The sequence below is a fragment of the Grus americana genome, chromosome 2 (assembly GCF_028858705.1).
Source record: "Grus americana isolate bGruAme1 chromosome 2, bGruAme1.mat, whole genome shotgun sequence".
Taxonomy (NCBI): Eukaryota; Metazoa; Chordata; class Aves; order Gruiformes; family Gruidae; genus Grus; species Grus americana.
Window position 1 is genome coordinate 133,846,399 of NC_072853.1, and position 18,857 is coordinate 133,865,255.

The window sequence follows — 18,857 nt, forward strand, 5'->3', positions numbered from 1 at the left end:
TGGCCCATTCCTCTACCCTGCCTAGGGCCCTCTGGGTGCCAGCCTTGCCCTCTGGCACATTTACTGTTCCCCTCAGGTTGGTCTCATCCCCAAAATTGAGGAGGATGTGCTGCTACACCTCCTCCAGGTCACTGACAAAGATGTTAAGCAGGACAGGCCCTGGGACAAACCAGTTGTTGCTGGCCTCCAGGTAGAGTGTGGCCAGGTATAGTACTGTCCTCTGAGCCCAACCATTACTCATTATAGCTTTATTACTGGAAATTAAGCCAGATGCAGAATCTCTGCAAGTCTGTCACCTGCATGCATAGGAGGCAAAACATGTCTGGAAATGGTATTGCATCTCTACAGATAGAACTGAGGCTGCATGCCATTGCTGGCTGAATTTCCTTAAATGCAATGATAAAGTAACCCATTGTTCAAGCCACCCTTAAGTGAGACAGCCTGGAAGTGAAATAAGCAGCCCCAAGACACCGCTGCTTTCTTTGTTTCATGTGTAACTGCGTGATCTTGTTTCTCACTGGTTCTCTGATAGCGTAACAAAGCTATTGATGTAGCTTTTCTGTGTCTTTTGCATGTAAACTTAGTCTCTCTTAATTAATTACTCATCCTGTCTGATATCTTAAATCTTGCTCACTTTAGTTTTTCTCTGTGAAATGAGGAAGCAGTAGTTCTCACTGTTGGGTCTTCTGTGGAAGTGCTGGGAGTGCAACCCAAAAGTTCCTGATGAAATTAGATGTCAGTACCTTTTTTGTTGGCCCATATGAATCTGCTGGTAAAGCTACATGTTTTTATAAAGAAAGATGCCCTTCAAGTGTTGTAAAATTATTGTGGTTAAGAAGCTAGTTGCTCTTGGAGAAGTCCTGAACTAATGTCAGTTACCTGCCTTGAAAGGTGATGTCACTAGCAGTGGTTGTCTCTTCAGACTTACCAGTTGTATTATTTGAAAAGAATTGAAGAAAATGCATAAATGAGTTGTTCCTCAGGCAGTAATAGGAGGAATGTGATGAGCTCTTGTTCATGGTAGCCAAAGGAATAGAAAAATGTTAGCTTCAAGTGGCCTCAATGATTCTTTTCTTAATCCACTTACTCAGTTTCTGCATAAAGAAACCCAGCAGCACTGCATCAGAAAAAAGGTTTATGTGCAGTCCTGTATCCCACCTTTGTTGTACCTTAGGAGGCATACAAGAATAAGGAGGAGGATATAGCAATAGCTCACCAGAGCAGCCTCCTGCCTTTCAGCGTTTGCAGCCCTGTAACCTACTGGCCTAGAAATGGTGCCTTTGGATTTGAGAAATTCATCTAGAGCTTCTGTGAACATGTTCTTGAAACAATGCAAACTCCTAGCATCCATAATATTCCATAGTGAAGAGTTGCATGGTTTTAGGGCATGTTGCAGGAAGAACCATCTCATCTCACGTGCTTTGAACTTCTGCCTGCTTCCCAGCTCCTGCATTGGAGGGAACAGTGAATAGTAGTAGCTCCGTCACCTTTTTCTCCCTGCTTCCCTTATTATTTTCAGGACCTTTATTCATCAGCCATTTCTTTTCCAGGCTGAAGACCTGTGTGGAAGCTGTTCCCTGTCCTTTGATTATCTTCGTCCCATTCTTGGAAATTTTACTAAGTGATTTGGAGTTGAGGGACCAAATCTGCACACAATTGTGTTATTTTAGGTTATTTCACTTTATGAAGGTAGTTGCTGTCAGAGACCTCTGTGTGTGTCTTGGGTTTTGCTCATCTTTTTTTTTTTTTTTTTTAAAAATATTAAAATGCAGTGAAGCCAGTGGAAAGCTAATTAGTAGAATGGGGTTTGTTGCTTATGTCTCAAGAGATTAGCACACTTTTCCTTTTTTGACAGCCATGGGAAAAATCGACGTTATCAGTAGTGTAGATTCTCCTCTGGGCTTGCTGCTGGTTGCCAGGAAATGTTACATTTGAATCATATGCATACCACATGTTGACATAACTTTATGCAACTGGCTCTTGTGTGGAGGGAGGGAAACAAAATGTGCTTATTCCCAAGGGCCTGGCTGGTTCCAGCCCAGATGGCTCTGTAAAGCGGTGGTAGTCAGCACATCTCTCCTCACACTTGTGCTTAGGCATGTGGGGTGTGTTTGTCTTGTTCACTAGACAACTAGAAAGTGGCTCTCAGGCTTCTTCTCTGATGACCAAGTCTGCCAAGACTGTTGCAAAGGCTGTAGTGCTGCCACCATTTCTACAAGCCTGCTACTTCATTGCTACTCATGAAGTATGCTGCTTCATTACCTCTGCGTTCCCCTTCCACAGTGACTGTTTTGGTTGCAGTCTATAACTTGACCATTCAAGACTGAGGCCCCATTTATGTGTCTTATCCCAGTTCCTACATGCTTTCATCTAGTGCTACTGAAAAAAAACTTGAGTTATTTCTTGGATGTGTGTGGGAAAAGAAACAATGGGAGCTCAGCTGCAGAATCCCCTGCAGGAAGAGGGACACACATGACCAAGGCAAGCAGTGAAGCAGTTGTACCAAGTGAGGGGAAATGCCGCAGGCTTATGGGAAGGCAAGAGATGCCAACGCAAGCTGCACCTGCATACTGCCATTCCATCCAGCAGCTGGAGCTCACTGCAAGACTCTGGATGCCGTGGTGGGTCAGGTACTGGCTGCTGGGTTGAGGCCTTGGAAAGCGGCAGTGAGGACATGAAGAATAGGTAGGACGTCTTTAAGGTCTAGGTGAACACGAACTGAGCTGAAAGGTGCTGAGCAGGGGGAAGAGAGATGAAGTTGTGTTAACGTGTTTCCTTTTAAGTTTTCGTGTTATTCTGAAGCCTGAAGCTCCCTCTGATCCTGTGTCTCAAATTGGTAGCCAAGTACATGTGGGCAGGGAAGGAGGGGAATGTAACTTGAAATAGCTCCCTTATTTTCAGACACTTTGGATTTGTGGCGATCAAAAGGGGGGATGTGATTAAAAGCCATCAAAACCACTTCCAAGCACATGCCTTTTAGTGGAGCCAATGAGCAGGATTTTTAGAATATAATGCAAACAGGAAATCACTCTGAAAACTGTAGCCCACTATTAACTTGGGGGGGGCGGGAAGGGAAGATTTATTAAAAGTATCTTTGCAAACAGCCGCCTTGTTATAAAGCCTGATAGGGGATTGAATGTGTGTGTAAGAAATAGGTCCAAATCAACATTTCTTGGGACACCTTTTATTGGGTGTTGGGGTTTTTTCTCCCTTCTTAGTAATAGAGTCAGGCTGTTATGTGAGTAGCAGATAGCTATTCATGCAGCACTTTCACTTATTTGCTCACATAGTTCCCTTACTGAACTCAGTTACCCAGTGTGAGCAGCAACCAGGAGACCAACCTCCATGGTGTACTCTGAAGTGGAGGGTTATAATGATGTGCCAGTGGCTTCTAGGTAGGTGTTCCTGGGTCCTTTGTTGCACTGGATGTATAAATAAATCTGTAGCCTTCATCTGATGTGTATAGCAGCTGTCGCCCTTTTGAATGTGGTCAGAGTTGCAAATCCGCTGTCGATTTTAGTGTCCGCTAGTGTCCTTGTGTAGATTCAGCAAGCTTTTGGACTGAGAAACTTTCACATTCTACCTTCTCACACAACTTTGTCTTTCTGGCATGTTGTTTCATGGTACCAATTTCTCTGTCCCAATCTGTAGAAATCTACAGAAACCATTAATGCGAGCTTACACTGAAGCGATGTTTGTTACATTCAAACGACAGGAGTTTTTCTTTTTGAGTATGGGACTTCTGTGGAGCTGTAGCGTTCTTGCAGGCAGCGTGGCCTCAGCTCATTATCCCTAACTTTATGATTTGTGAGTATTGGTCATTGCACCCCAAACGGTTGCTGCTTTAGGTTACTATCACAAACTGGGATGACTTGTTAAATACTCCAGTGACTGCATCTTTATAGGAAACTTTCTTGTTGCCTCTTCTTATCAGCCTCTTACTAACGTTCAGTTCAGTAATTAGTGTGCGTAGTCATCCATCAGTAGGTTTGGGTTTCCTACCCGGGAGGCATCTGTTCCTGGTGACATCCTGTCTTTTAAACATGTGGTAGAAGAAACACTACAGTGGGGGGATACTGAAGGCTTGAAGCGACTTCGTGTCAGTGGGAGCATGGAGAGGGAATTCATGCTAGATTAGTGATTGGGACTCTTCCGACTGTGCGATCTCCAGTGAGTTGTGATGGACTACGAACACCCTTAGGAATTCTTTATGAATGTTTCTAATGCATTCATCCTTTAGGAATGTATGCAGATGGCTGTATAGCAGTTATGAGCATTTCTTGGCTGTGCTGTGTATACCCATTACAACCAGCCCCCAGATCTCTGAAGTCCACAGCTCACTGGCTGTGAAATTCATTGTGGGATCTAGGAGGAGGGTGGAAGGACTACAAAATGTATCAGAAGACAACCTGAACTTTTGCCAGCTCAGGAGTTGAGAGGAAAAAAAACCAACCTGGTGTTGCTGCTACGTGTTAAAGACAAGTGTATATGACTTCTGCTGCTTTGCTACACGACAACTTCTGGTGTAAGCCAATGTCCAGTGATGCCTTTGGACTCTGCAGAAATGCACGTGCTGGTGATTTTGTGTGGCTGTATGTTATGAAAGTAACTTCTGTCTTCATGAAACAGATAGGAGAGCTTTCAAAGTGGTGTCCTTACCTGACTAATGAAATATGTTAACCTGCTTCAACATGGAAGTGTGGTTTTAGTTACAAACCAGATACAAGCTATGGAATGCTTTGTTTCGGCATGTCAAACTGTGGTCTTGCAGTTTCCCCGGGTCGTGCAAGGCATTGATGTGCTTGCAACTGCCTCTTTTGCCTTGCTCTTTAAAGTCAGCAGGCAATCCTCCATCCTTTTGGGAAGTTGCTGTCTGTTGCAAAAGCAAGGACAGGAACAACTTACAGTAGGAATACTTGATTTTCTGATATCATGTATACCTGTACATCAACAGTTCCCATTAATTTGCCAGAACCAATGTGTTTAGTGACCACCCTTCAGTTTGATTGTTCATGTTTCTACTGTGAAGCTGCTACTAATTTCTCCACCATTCAGACAGTGCATTAATGCAGCTTCACGGAGGTGAGCCAAGCAACGCGTCATTGAGACCGTAATGTGTAAGGGATGTCAGAGCCGTGGCCTCCAGTATCCTTGGACTGTACTGACTTCTCTGCATTGCTCCCAATCCTTCTGCATGGTATTAGCTTCTGAGCTTTGTGGGATTAAAAGCACCGCCCTACTACATGTAACTTGTCAAATGTCTGTCTTCTGCTTGACAAAGAAGGTACAATGCTGTCTTTTCTGTATTTTTGTTGTAGCGAGACCAGCTGTTTTGGTAGTTGATGGGAGCTTCACCAATACAGAGATCTTCTGGCCTTGAGGTTAGGGAAGGAGCTCATCAGGTCCGTCTGGCCATATGTGCTTTCCTGTGCTGAGGTGGTGGCGAACCTGAAAATCTGCAGCTGGCGATGCCAGGCTGCTGATGCAAAGCTGCTTGGAGCTGACCCCAGGCTTCTGCAGGGCAGGAGGTGTTGTCCTGGGCTGAGGGGCAACAGGTTTCTGATGGCAGAGCACAGGAGTGCCTGGGATGCTCTCCTGTTGGAGATTGGTGCTGCTGCTGCTCCTAAAAGCCGTCCCTCGCAGTGCCCTGCACCAAGAAGGGTCGCCATGGGCTTTACCCTGTTAGTGTGGTCACAGGCATACACTTCTGCAGCTTGTGCATCTCTCCAAGTATTTTTTTAAAAGGCCTTAAAAACACTTGACACCAGTGGTGAACACCACCGGATCAAATATATAAATGAAAAGACCACGGAGCTTCGGACTTTCAACAGATTTTGCTCCTTTCAGAGAAGGTGGTACCGTTTGTGTGAAATGGTGGAGTAGAAATGAAGTTATATGCTGTTTTTTATTGTATCAGTACAGAAAAACACTGCTTTTGGGGAATCAGCAGATTGTAGACTGCACTGTAACTAGTGGAGTGACAAATCTTTGAGCTGCAGTGGCATTTGACTCTTGCTTTTCAGATTTCTCGTTTTAGTGGAAGTAAATGCAGCCAGAAGTGATCAACAGCTGTTCCAGCAGCACGTTGACTACTTCCTAGTGCGTATGTGGTAGAAAACATGGCCCCTTACCCTTCTTACACCTAACAGAATTCAGTTGATTGGGTTTGGGACAGAGGAAATTTCCATTTTGCAAGTAATAGAAAAAGTTGCCTTTAATCTGAATGGGAAACTTTCAATGAGTAATGACACAGCTAGTACGTAAAATGTAAGAGTGGGCACTGCTGACTTTTCTGCCAGAGCGCTGCACGTGTGTGTGGGGAAACCCCTTAAAAAATCCTGCTGACTTCTGCAGAACATTGGCTTGGTTCACAGTTGCCCCTCTGGGTCATGGCAAACATGCTTCAGCTGTAAAAGTGAAGAGTTTGAAGTTTTTGGAAGCATTGAAAAAGAAATACTTCTTGAAGTATTCCTCTCTCTTATGATCTAATTGAAGCAAATAAAGGTACCAGCTTCCTCGTGAGTCTTCTCTCATTCAGGCAATGGTAAGTTTATAATCAAGTGAGGGATCATTTTAATAATAGGTTTCAGGACAGTGATGCCATCACATTCAAATTGTGACTAACAAGTTAATTATAGATATTGTATATTAGTTGCGCTTTTCTTTTTGACATCTTAAACTTGGCAAAAGAAAAATGTAGATTATAAAAAGATTGAAAATTAAAGTTTGAGTTGAGTTCTGCCATCTCATGCACCAGTTACTTAAACTTTAAAAAAAATGTTTTTAAATAGATCTTCCCAGAATGTTAGTCTGATACCAGATGAACAGTTCAGGGGTATTTCTATAAATGAGCAAAAGAAAATTTTACCGTTAAATGAATCACAAGTTTTGTCTGCAAGGAAGAAAACTTAAACAAAGCCACCCCCATAACAAAGTCCTACAAAAACCCCTTTTCTGCTTGTCTTTAAACCTGCTAATAAGCATTTTCATAGCATTATCTGAAACAAAATAATTGTGCTTGTCCATGAATTATTCTCCCATTTGAAGCCCCTGCCTTCCTTCTTGCCAAGTATTTGCTCTTCACCAGTTCAGTTTCTTTCTCTGAGCTGAGCAAAAAGTGAGCCAAATAAAAAGCTTCCATTAGCTTACCTGTTTTCTAACCTTTCTGGTGTTGATGGTGGTAGAAAAGCAAGTGTAGGTGATGCACACAGTCCTGTTGCACGCTTGACTTTGTTTTTTTCAGCAGTCAATCTGGACTATGGCTTCTAGGCTTTCAAACTGACTCAAAGTATTGGGCGAGGCTTCATACTTGAAGGCTTTGTGCCCCAAAATAAAACTCCTAGCCTGTGAGCCAAGGTTCTGTCCTTTTTGGCAGTGAGTGCTCTGTAATTCCTGCTTTGCTTTCATTTCAGCTCACTGTTGGAGGAAGTTGCTTCCTCTCCCCTCCTCTCCCCCCCCCCCCCCCCCCCCCCCCCCCCAATTCTCTAATCACAGCAGCTACATGGTAACATCCTTACGCTGTATTCCCTGGATGCTAGAGAGCCTCCCAGGATTTGTAGGACACGCAGCTTTTCTGGGGCTCTTGCTTCCGTCAAAGACCAGGGCAGGGGTGGGGGCAGAGGGCATCTCCTGTCCTCCTCCTGTTTGCTGGGGACCAGTGTCCTGTCACGTTGGTATGGGGAAGATGTTTTGTAAGCTTGAACTGAAGAGCTTTGGATCTGTGCTTGGATTTTCTAGTTTTTGTAATATCCTGATGCCAAAGGTGTAGTGCTTTCCAAATCCTCTGATAGCAGAAAGCTGGAGGAGAGCTACCGTAGCTGGAGACTGCTACCGTACCAGCAGTGCTTGAAGGTGCGCATAGCATGGGTGGCGGTGGTGGGGAATCTTTAACCTACTCTTTTTTTGGGAGTATGGGGAAATAGTAGCTGGAACTATATAATTGTGAGTCTTTATTCTACAAAAATAAGTAATTTTTTCAGATCCCTTTGTCTTGTTCTACTAAGAACATGACTTAAAGTTACAGAGACACTGTAGTTGTTTGTAGGCATAAGAAACTTATGGACAATGTTGCAAACATTACTTTAAACTTAATAGGCTACTTTTTCACTAGCAACTTTGTGGATGCTTTCTATGAATTCAGTCTAAAATTCTTACTTCTATTTCATTTTAAGGCAAATGGGAATTAAGTTTCTAAATGAAAAAAAAAATAAATTAAAAAATCTGTATAACCAGAACTGCAAGGAAGTTTTATATTGTGCTGGTCAAAGGTGGTATTCTTAATATAAAAGCCTTTATATTCTCTGCTAACCCACAAGAGGAGTCTTTGTACCTTTGATAATTGTTAGCATGTATATCAGCTGCATACAAGATCCTAAATTATTAAGACTTGATATGTTGTGGATGTCTTGTTAATAAAGCTATAACTTATATAATACTCAGCATCCATCAACTGTTTGTGGTGCATTAAGAATGCAAAAATCTACAAAATTGATTATAGAGGAGGGAAGTGACCGTAAGTAAGCTTGCAGCTCCAAAATCCCTATCCATTGCTATCAAGTCATACTGTCTTATGGTTTTAAAGGAACATTAGTTGAATTTGAAGGGGTGGAATTATCAGCACTATAAATGCTTCCTACAGAACTGATTGTGGGCTATATTGTTCTGCAAATGGCTTTTGGAATCAAATTCTAGTGGGATTTCTTGCAGTTCTGCACATTACCTGTCTGTTCAGAAAAAGCATGAGCAACACTTTCCTTATTTAGGCTTTTCAAGGTCTGCATTACCATGTTGTGTTCACAAAACTGCTTTTCTCGCCCCACTGCATGTGTCGTTGCTTAACTGTCCATCAGCTAGCAGAAATAACTATCACGGTCATGTTTATTAACTTATCTTCTCTTTTATTTCTGCTAACAGTTTAATTAATCTCATAGCTGCCTCTTGCATGCTTTTGTGGCTTTGGCATGTATTACAATATATCTTGCGGAAGCGTTGCTTTTCATTTCCTTCTGAGAGGAATCCAGATGTAGCAATGCTGTCTAAGGAAATCCTGCCACTTGACTCTGGCCGCAGCTATAAGGGAGTCATTAGTGTGGTCTTTGCTCCTTTCTGCTGCCCCGTGCTATTGTAGCTGTTGTCTCCTCCATTGTGTATCTGTTAAGCTGTGATGGGGTGGGCTGCTTATCAGTGAGAAGAGCTTTATTCCTAGGAGCAGCAAGACAAAAAATTGGAGAGCATCTGTGGGAAACTAAACCACAGCTTTCTTCTTTCTATTTTCTTGGGACGTAGGATATATACAATAACTTTGGAGCGAATGTGAATATAATAATTTGTTTCTTACTCCTAGTGGTTACTTCATCAAAATGGCCACTGAGTACTGTGAGTACATGCGCTATCACCAAAATAGAATAGACCCACAGAGATAATGCTCTGTAGGCTGCAGATATTATGGTGCATACAGCCTGCACCGAAGTGGTGTGATCCACATTAAGTCTGTTCTGGGAATCATCAAAAAGTCATTTGAATGAGCAGGGCATTTGCTCGTTAATGGGTGTCCTTCAAAAGGGTGATGAGATATTTCAGTGATTTTAGTGGAATCTGGGGTTGCGTATGTGCAAGACTCCCCATAAGTTAAGGTACTTCTTGTTGTGGCTTTCTAGTTTGATTTAGGTGAGGAATGATTTTTTTAATATTCCTGAGGTGTGTTGTGCACTTAGAGAGTCTTGGCAGTGTCCCCTGTTGCTCACAAAAAGTCCACATTTTTCAGCTCTTCATAGCTCCTTCTACAACACTTGAGGGATATCTGTGCTCCTCGTGTTGTAACCTGTGATAGTTCATTACAAAGGTCGCCCACGTCATCCTCCCCTGCAGTCTCTGGGCTGTGCTGCAGTTGGCGGGGCTTGCCAGGGCGTACAGATGTGGTTTCCATCTTCATAGAATCATAGAATGGTTTGGGTTGGAAGAGACCTTAAAGATCATCTAGTTCCAACTCTTGCAGGAGTCCTCTGGGTGGGTCTTGAGGTGTGCAACCCTCCTTGACGTGGGCAGGCTCTCTGGGTTCGGCTGAGGCTGAGATGTTCCTAGAGTGCGAGTGCTGTATTTTGTGTGATCTGGATTGGGAGGCTGCCCATTTGGCTGCACCCCTGGCTCCCTCCCTCCGTGACGGCCCAAAATAAACATTGCGCAAATCGTGTGTCCCTCAAACAAGCAATCAGTGAAAATTGCTGTGCTTCCACTAGGATTAAGACTAATCAAAGCGGGCAGTGATTGCAGCAGTTGGTCTTTGCTTGGAGTTTGTTCTAATGAAGTCTTTGCTACCCCATGAAGGCACGGAAAGAATATGAAATGACACAACCTACAAAAACTTTACCACTAATTGGTTCTTATGTTCTTCTGCTACACCACAATCTCTCTTGGTCTCATTTATTTTGGTGGAAAGCCCTTCTGGTAAAGAGGAAAATTTTGTGTAGGCTAAGTAAGCAGGAGACATTAATTTTTTGCTGTGAGGTGAAAAGAAACCTCTATGGTAAATGTACTTTAAAATTGTCATTAGTGAGCAAATCTTCAAACAAACAAACAAAAACCCAAAAAATCCACCAAACAACAAAAACCAAAATTAAATCAGTGGATTCCTGTGTAACTCCAATTAGATTAAGGGAGAAAAATAGTTTGTATCGGAAATGTATAGAGTTTCATTTTATGAAGTTTAGTTTACTGTGTGAATAATTCCTTATAAATATAGCTAGTGATTTAAGAGATGACTCATTAATGGTTTAAAAGCAGTATAGTAAAAATGAAACTTGGTTGTGTGTATGAAAGCTATTTTTGTGTGGGTTTTTTTCTGAAAGTTATTTTGGGAGTTACTTTCAGTGGAATCCTTCTAACCGTTCTCTACGGCATAATCATGATTGCCTACCTCACCGGTTTTCTCTTTGCCTTTAATGCAGTAGCAGCAAACTTGGAAATGTTGATGTCAGGAAAGTAAAGCATAGGCAAATGTACAGTTTAAAGGAAGGGCTAGAATGAAGCTGATCTTAAAATTATGGTATCTTTTGTTATTTGTTGCAGTACTGGATCATATCCTGTTACTGTATTGAAGCAATGATTAAAAGCTAGTATAATTCTAACTTCTTGTATGTCATTTCAGTGAGTGAGGTTGTTGGCTTGCCTGACTTAACACATATAGTTTTCCTTCCCTTTATGTTTCAGTGATCCTTGGCCGAACAATTCCACTACACGCAGGAAGATTCTTCTCCTTTGAACGTTGGTAGTAATCTTAAGAAAAAGTTCAGCTATCATTAAGCTTGAGACGAGTTAAAGCTTTGCATCTCTTCTTTGCTGTAATACCAGTTCTTCAGTGAGACTTCTTTTTATGATTAGTTATATAAATCACTCTGTTTTATTTGGCACTTTACTGAGAGTATTTGACTTAAAAGCAGTATGCATATCTTCTAAAATTTGCATCAATATAAGAACTAAGTTATACTGATAAAAACCTAATGTATTTAAATTTCAGAGAAGTGTCACTACCTGTCCATTCTTCTCTGAAGGCTTGTCTATGCATGGAGTCGCAGGAAAAACAATTAATGGCGGCTAGGTTCTGCACTCAAGCAATGTGTCTCTTAAGAATACTGTTGCCTTCACATCTTCCAATTAGCATAACTTAATTCTAAAGATAGGCGTTTAGGCTGGGCTTAAAGTAACGGGAACTCCAAATTCAGTGACTCGTGGGAGGTTCTAAACCAGTCTGCTTTTCTCAGCCTTGCTTCTTCATGTGTGTATAATCAGGTCTTGAAATCCATAGTGCTTTTCCACTATCTAAAAAATGTAAATGGTTTTGGGTGAAACTTCTGTCAGACCCTCTGCTCATCTGAAAAAAATCAACCACATTTTCAGAATACTTCCAATGAAGATTTAGGGTATTAACCAAAGTTTTAAAATGAAACACTTGCCTTGTATAACACTGTGTAATATTTTACTGATGTTAGATTAAAAACACTGAGCCATGATTTATAAGCAAACTATTGACTTGTTGAACACTTGATCTGTTTGACACAGTTTTAACAGATGCCACTAAAAAGTTGGTGCATTTTGTGGTCCTTAAAAGTGGTCCTTTTAAATCAATACTAGTTTTCTTTTTCTAGGCAAATTAATTCAGAATTAAGAATTTGCTTTTTGAATTACTTAATAGTTTGAGACAAAATGGAAAAATAACAACTGTGAGCATGACCATGATTCTTTCAACTTTATGCAACTGTATACCTATTTCCCCTTAGTTTTTGTACTTTCCCGCTGCCTTTCCCCTTTGCTGCTGTTGCTTCTCTTCCATGAATCTCACCTGTTCTCCCTGGTCCCCATCCCAGTGGAGCGCAGCACTGACCAGCTTTGCTCCCATGTGCAAAACCCCCTCTCGAGGGGGTCCCCAGGGGCAGAGCCGGAGGGCCAGCGGCGCTGGCAGGCTTTGCTGCTGGCAGGGGGGAGCTGCGAGGTTGGAAGCGAGGGTTAAAGGTGGCCCCAGGGTGAGACAATTTGTGCTTTGCATGATCGGGAGGGGTGGGAGGAGAAGGGCAAAGGTAACCACATGCAGTACTCGAGATCAAGGTTTTTAGGTTAACGTGCAGCAACGCAATTAGTAGCTGCTTGGGCGCAGAGGGTGGATTACCTGTGCCCCTCACCCCTGGGTTGCAAGTTTTAGCTGGGTGGGTTTTTTTCAGCAGCAATATATCTGAAAGCTTAAGAGTTGGACTCTCCAAACTGCAGCCACGTGGGTGTTCACAAAGCAGCCATGCTGGGCGAGTTGGTTAAACAGTAACCTACGATTTGTACAGATTACCTGAGTAACGGCACAGGAGTACGGCTACATTTGGGTGTCTCTGGAGGGAAGCTGTAGTATGGGGATTAGGCCTACGTCCCACTTTGTGTAAACAGGCACCGAAAAATCTTGTAACTTGTAACTGTTTTTTGTTTTATTCTTCCAGTAGCATGTTCTCTGTAACACGTTCTCTGCAGGCAGGTGTTGAAACTGAGATGTTGTTAGGCAAACATCTGTTCCTATGGAAAATTAATGGAATTTATGTTGCTTAGCAGCTTATTTACTAATGCAGCCAAAAAGGAGATGTAAATATCTCCCCCACCCCCAGTTTTGCTTCCTTGCTAGCAACAGTAATTGTACATGCTGGTTCCTGTGCTCTCCCTATTTACTGTCCTAAGAGCAGCACACTATGCAGGTAAGTCACAGCAGACAAGGCCTTACAAAGCTGTTAAAGCAACACAGTTGTTCTGGTAACCCTTTAGAGCCAAGTCTGTCTACATCTTGTGCTGTCCGCTCCTGCCTTCCAACCTGTTTGCTGGTTGACATTGTCTTCTTTCCTGATCTTTGTATGTATAGCACTGGATGTAGTTGTCACAGGTACCTGCTGTTGAAGTATCTATAGCGTGGGGACTGTGCGGATCAGCACACAGCACTTAAATGACTCATTATCTACTAGAGTTTAAAAAGGAAAAAAACCCTATATTCTTGAAAGTCCTGTGTAAAGTTTCCTATCACAAAACTTAAGGTAATAACTCAAACTAGTGAAAACAGATGATGAAGTCCGTGTAGTTGTGAAGAGTTTCTACACAAGTAGAAAATTCAAGTAAACTGATTATTTAGATTTTTTTTTTTTAATTTCAAAATTCTCTCTTCTGCCTTCAGTCCTCATAACAGCTGAACAACTTCTTCCATTAGGGCTCTGGAGAACATGTGGCAGCTAATCTTGATAGCTGCTAACTTGATCTCTGTGTTCAGAATGAGGAGAGTATACTATGGGCTATTAATTATTACTTGCTCTGGAATTTCTGCTCCCTGAAAACATGTTGAGGATGCTGCAAACCATATACTTACTAAATTGTAAGGTTTCTTGGTGGAATAGGCACTGATGTAACTTTAACAAACTAACTTTTGGGTACAGAAAACCTTTAGTAACCTTAGGTAGAATGCTGCTTTTCTAGCTTATACCTTTATCCTATTAACATCTTATTTTGTATTTATTGTTGTGTTTATTGCCATGTTTCAGGCGGCTTAGTGCTTCATAGTTGTTCTGTTCATTTATATATGGCATATCCTTTTGCTAGCTTTTTGATTCAACCATAAAATCATAGAATATCCTGAGCTGGAAGGGACCCATAAGAATCATCGAGTCCAACTCCTGGCTCCACGCAGGACCAGCCGAATCAGAGCATATGACTGAGAGCGTTGTCCAGACACTTCTTGAACTCAGTCAAGCTCGGCGCTGTGACCACTTCCCTGGGGAGCCTGTTCCAGTGCCTGACCACCCTCTCAGTGAAGAACCTTTTCCTAATATCCAACCTAAACCTCCCCCGTCGCAGCTTCATTCCGTTCCATCGGGTTCTACCACTGGTCACCAGAGGGAGGAGATCCGCGCCTGCCCCCTCGCTCCCCCTCATGAGGAAGTTGCAGGCCGCGATGAGGTCTCCCCTCGGTCTCCTCTTCTCTAGGCTGAACAAACCAAGGGACTTCAGCCTCCCCTCATACGTCTTCCCCTCTAGACCCTTCACCATCTTTGTTGCCCTCCTTTGGACACTCTCCAATAGTCTATGTCCTTTTTGTACTGCGGCGCCCAAAACCGCACGCAGTACTCAAGGTGAGGCCACACCAGCGCAGTGTAGAGTGGGACAGTCACTTCCCTAGACCAGCTAGCAATGCCGTGCTTGATGCACCCCAGGATATGGCTGGCTTTCCTAGCAGCCTGGGCACACTGTTGACTCCTGTTCAACTTGCTGTCGAGCAAGACCCTCAAGTCCCTTTCAGCATGACTCGTCTGCAGTGTCTCATTGCCCAGTCTGTATGTATAGCCAGGGTTGCCCCTTCCCAGGTGCAGAATCCGGCACTTGCCCTTGTTAAACCTCATGTGGTTGGTGATTGCCCAGTTCTCCAATTTGTCCAGATTTCTCTGCAAGGCCTCTCCACCCTTGATGGAATCAACAGCTCTTCCCAATTTGGTGTCATCTGCAAACTTGCTCAAAACATCTTCTAGTCCTACAACCAAGTTGTTTATGAAAACATTAAAAAGAACTGGCTCTAAAATGGAGCCCTGGGGAACCAGTGAGTGTTCGGCTATCTGACCTTGCCTCTGGCCAAAGCATTTGTTTAACTGCTTGTAGATGGCCTAAGCACAGCTCTTCTGGCACCCTGGTGCCACTACAATGGAAGAAGAAAATTTTATATTCAGTTTTCTATACTTTCATAGTAGCCTTGTTCACCTTTTAGTTAGTCCTTGTCTTCCTCACTGCATAGCTTATTGACTAAGCGTAAGGATACTTGGTGAGTCTGCCGGTGCCGCACAGTGAAGAATTTGCTTGAAACTATTCAAATGATATTTCAAATAAAGGACACTTGCTAATGAAAAAGGCAGCAAACTTGCCTGGGAGAGTGATTAGAGATGGTTGCGGGTGTATAGATATTACTTGAAAGTAGAAAGTTAAGTGTTATGTGCACTGGTAACGCCGTTGTTGTTTGATAACTATTTATATTAACAAATGAGAGCTACCAGATAACACATGCCTCTACAGTATTATGCACTGTGGTCTAGTTTTGGAAGTATTGAATAATATTGGAAATGGTGGCCAAGATGATAAGGCTGCTTGTTTCCATTAGATGACTCTGTACAGACCTTCAACCACAGACGAAATATTTTTTCTGGGTTTTTTGAACAGCTGATGCTAGAGGTTTCAAACTGAAAAGTTTGAAAAACAGTCATATATGGAACCTAAAATAGAAAACGAGTGGGGAATGCAAAGCTTTCTATAATGGTACACTATTTTTTTTATTTTTGCAGACCCTTTATCATTCTTGCCTGAAATTATTTTCTTTCAGGTGAAAGTAACTATTTAGTCCGTTTGCTTTCAGTTTGTACTGCCCCAGCCCTCTTATGCTGCTTCAGGATTTTCTGAGTGCTATGCAGCTGTTTCCTTCCGATACCATCGGGGTAGCATTGAGCTCCAGGGCTGCGTCAGGAGCACTGATGCTGCCCCGGTGAGTCACCTGGTAAAACCGAAACAGTCCCATGTGATTATTCACTCACGAGATTCAGGCTCATCTATCTGTAAATAAGCATGTGCTTGTCTACCTTGTTTTTCCTGTAAACTGCTGAAGCAGTGAAAGTGCTTTCTAGGCATGTGCCCTTGACACACCATGCTAAAAATAGGGCGGTTTGACATCGCTACAAACTCGCAGGCTTCCTTGTTGTGTAAAAAGACGCTCCCCTATTTAAGCAATTATTTGAATGCCCCCCCACCCCTTTTTTTTTCTTCTCCCTTGAAAGTGTGTAGATACTGTAAAGTACTCAGAGATAGTTTGGGTTTTTGTATTTGGCTCTAATATGTAGAGCTCCCAAATTTATTTCTTCAATACATGGACTAAGTTAGGTGGCATATCTGTTCACAGTGTTCTCAGCAACTTTTCATAATCTCACTGGGAGAGAGCAGAGGTGGGTTTCAGCCTAAGGCATCTGTGCTCTTTCTTTATGATGGTGCTTTTCTGAGCACTTTTAAGGACTGTTATTCTGCTCATGAAGTCACGCCGTTGTCTTTCACTCTGATTATTGTTGGTGTTTCTGAAACTATTCTTCTAACAAGGTCTCAACTGTATTTGAAGTAATCGGTTATATTGGCCAAAACTTGTCTACTTATATGACTACTTTTGTCACACCTTTCCTTTAAGAGCTGAGCTAGTTAAGCCAACGAAACTATTTCACACTGGTTTTTACTGGTGTGACACCGTACGTGTCATGTGAAAGTTGCCGTACCTCCCTCAGACGCATTCCTCAAAACTTGTGCTTCGAACCCATGAGGCTTGCTGTGTTACCAAACGGTGTTTCCCCTGCTTGTGCAGGAAGCGATCCCTCAAAGCCCGGGACTGATCTAAGTACAAAGCCTGCGTTAGAGCCTGAACCAGAGGTGCGCTGTGCTCAGGGTGGGAAGGGGGATGTTTGGAGCTGGGTGTATGAGGCCTGGGGGGAAGGGGAGGGGAAGAGAGATTTATTTTAACTAACTGTAAGCTTTATGTAGCTTCCTTCCTTCCTTGCTTCCTTTGCCCCCTGCTTTACCTTTACGGTAAGAGCATACAAAAGTCTGTGTGGCTTTTAAGAGTTGTTGCTGCTGCCCAGAAGGAATGGATGGTGTCCGTCTCTCCTGCCAAAAATCATCCCCAGGATGCCTGTGACCCATGGTGTGGCAGTAGTGTCTGGATGGCACACACGTGGGCAGGGGACAGCAGCCTGCTGCCTTTGGGGGTGGCTGTCGTGCAAGGAGCCGAGCGAGGACTGTGTGTTCGCCCCCCAGCCCAGGGGGCAGAGGAAACACGGCGGTCCAGCAGCCGTGAAACCTTGAGGGCAGCGGAAATGTGGTGTGTGGGGAGGGGGGCAGGCTGAGCATCAGCATCCGTGGGCTAGGGCCAGGCTGTGAAAGCAGGGGAAGGAGAGAGCAAGCGCTGGTTATGGGAGGGCTTTGTTTTGCTAGGTTGATGCCGTTGTTGCTGATGAGAGAGCAGTGGTGGGGATCTCACGGCCTCCTCGCATCGCCCCGCTGTTCAACCTCCCGTTCCCTCCGTGCAGTTGTAGCCTGTTTACTGCTCAGCAGATCCACCGCTGAGGTGGAGAAATTCCTTGTGCTCCCTCTCTTCACTCCTTTGTTCATATACATCTGCAGACTCGAGACTTCCCTCAGGCTTCTCTTTTGTAGCTGGTATGACCGCAAGTCTTTCAGTTGTTTCTTGGAGGTCATGTTTTGTGGGCTTTGGAGGACTCTAACTCCTGTGCTGCAGATGCCTTCAAAGCAGTTGGTGTGTTTGTTCAAGTGGTGGCACATGGTGAGCAACCAAGGCTGTGGGGAAAGACCTGATAATGCTAACTGGGGAGAGTGAAGAGCTGTTGCAGGTTCAGTGCTGGGAAACAGCATTTGCAGAGAGTTTTATCTCTGCAAATATAATCTGGCTTATTCCAAACTGATTGCCCTTGCAAACAAAACAGCTCTCGGTGCTTGCACTGTATCCTGCCTTATACCAGCCATTAGTGTTGCACAGGATTCCTGGACACCTATATCCATCAAACTATGGAGTGAATTTCACTTTAAAATAATCCAAGGTCCTTGACAAAATGAATGTTTAGTCTCTGCACTTCATCATTCTCTATTGCTTTAGAAGCAGAACTGAGGAGTTTGCAAGCTGTGCTTAGTTTCCTTCCCAGCTTGAGCCAATATAAAGTACAAGTTACACAGCATTAAAAGACAGAGACCAGGCCATAAAGCAGCCCAAATTAAGCTGTGCATTTCTAAATCATGAATAATTCTGAAAACCCTGTTGTAAGAGAGAAACACGTGTCCCTGTTTTGGCATTTTTGAATCAGATACAGAAACAGTGTATGGCTGGGATGAAGAAAAGAGGAAGAAGAATGTGACTCATGGTGCATGAAAATATATATTTTGCAGCACTATTTCACAGCTTATAAGCAACAATCTAAAAGGAGAAGAAATACAGCTTTTTAAAAAAAAAAAATAATCTGTGGGCTAATGGGCTTCCTCTGGGAGCCAACAGGTTGACACCCTTGCTGGGGTGGCTGCACAGCCGCTCTGTGAACGGTGGCAGGGCTCGCTTGGTGAGAGTTGTGGCCAGCTTCCCTCTCCAGCTATACTTGCCCCAAGGTCATCCTCTGCCATGGCTTTTGGGATTGGTCACCACAGGTTTGGCCAGAGATGCGGTGTGGAGCAGCGGCGCAGAAGTGCGGGCTGCTGCCAGTGGAGCTGCGGGCACATGTCTGGCTCCCGCCTCCGACGTTCCTCCCTCCTCCCTCCCGGTTGCAAGGCAG

At 43.4% G+C, this 18,857-nt stretch overlaps 1 protein-coding gene across 3 annotated transcripts in view; it reads left to right on the forward strand.

The window, feature by feature from the left end:
* The window catches only part of IGF2BP3 (insulin like growth factor 2 mRNA binding protein 3), a 119,209-nt gene that overhangs the window by 35,853 nt on the left and 64,499 nt on the right, over window positions 1-18,857 (forward strand). Inside the window, exon 1 of one of the 3 annotated variants that reach the window (XM_054814619.1) lies at window positions 6,378-6,544. The exons of the other annotated variants lie outside the window; for them this stretch is intronic. Within the exon in view, the coding sequence (XP_054670594.1) occupies window positions 6,542-6,544 (3 nt within the window). The 5' untranslated portion in view covers window positions 6,378-6,541. Of the gene's footprint in view, window positions 1-6,377; window positions 6,545-18,857 lie in introns of those variants that run through there. 3 annotated transcript variants of the gene reach the window in all.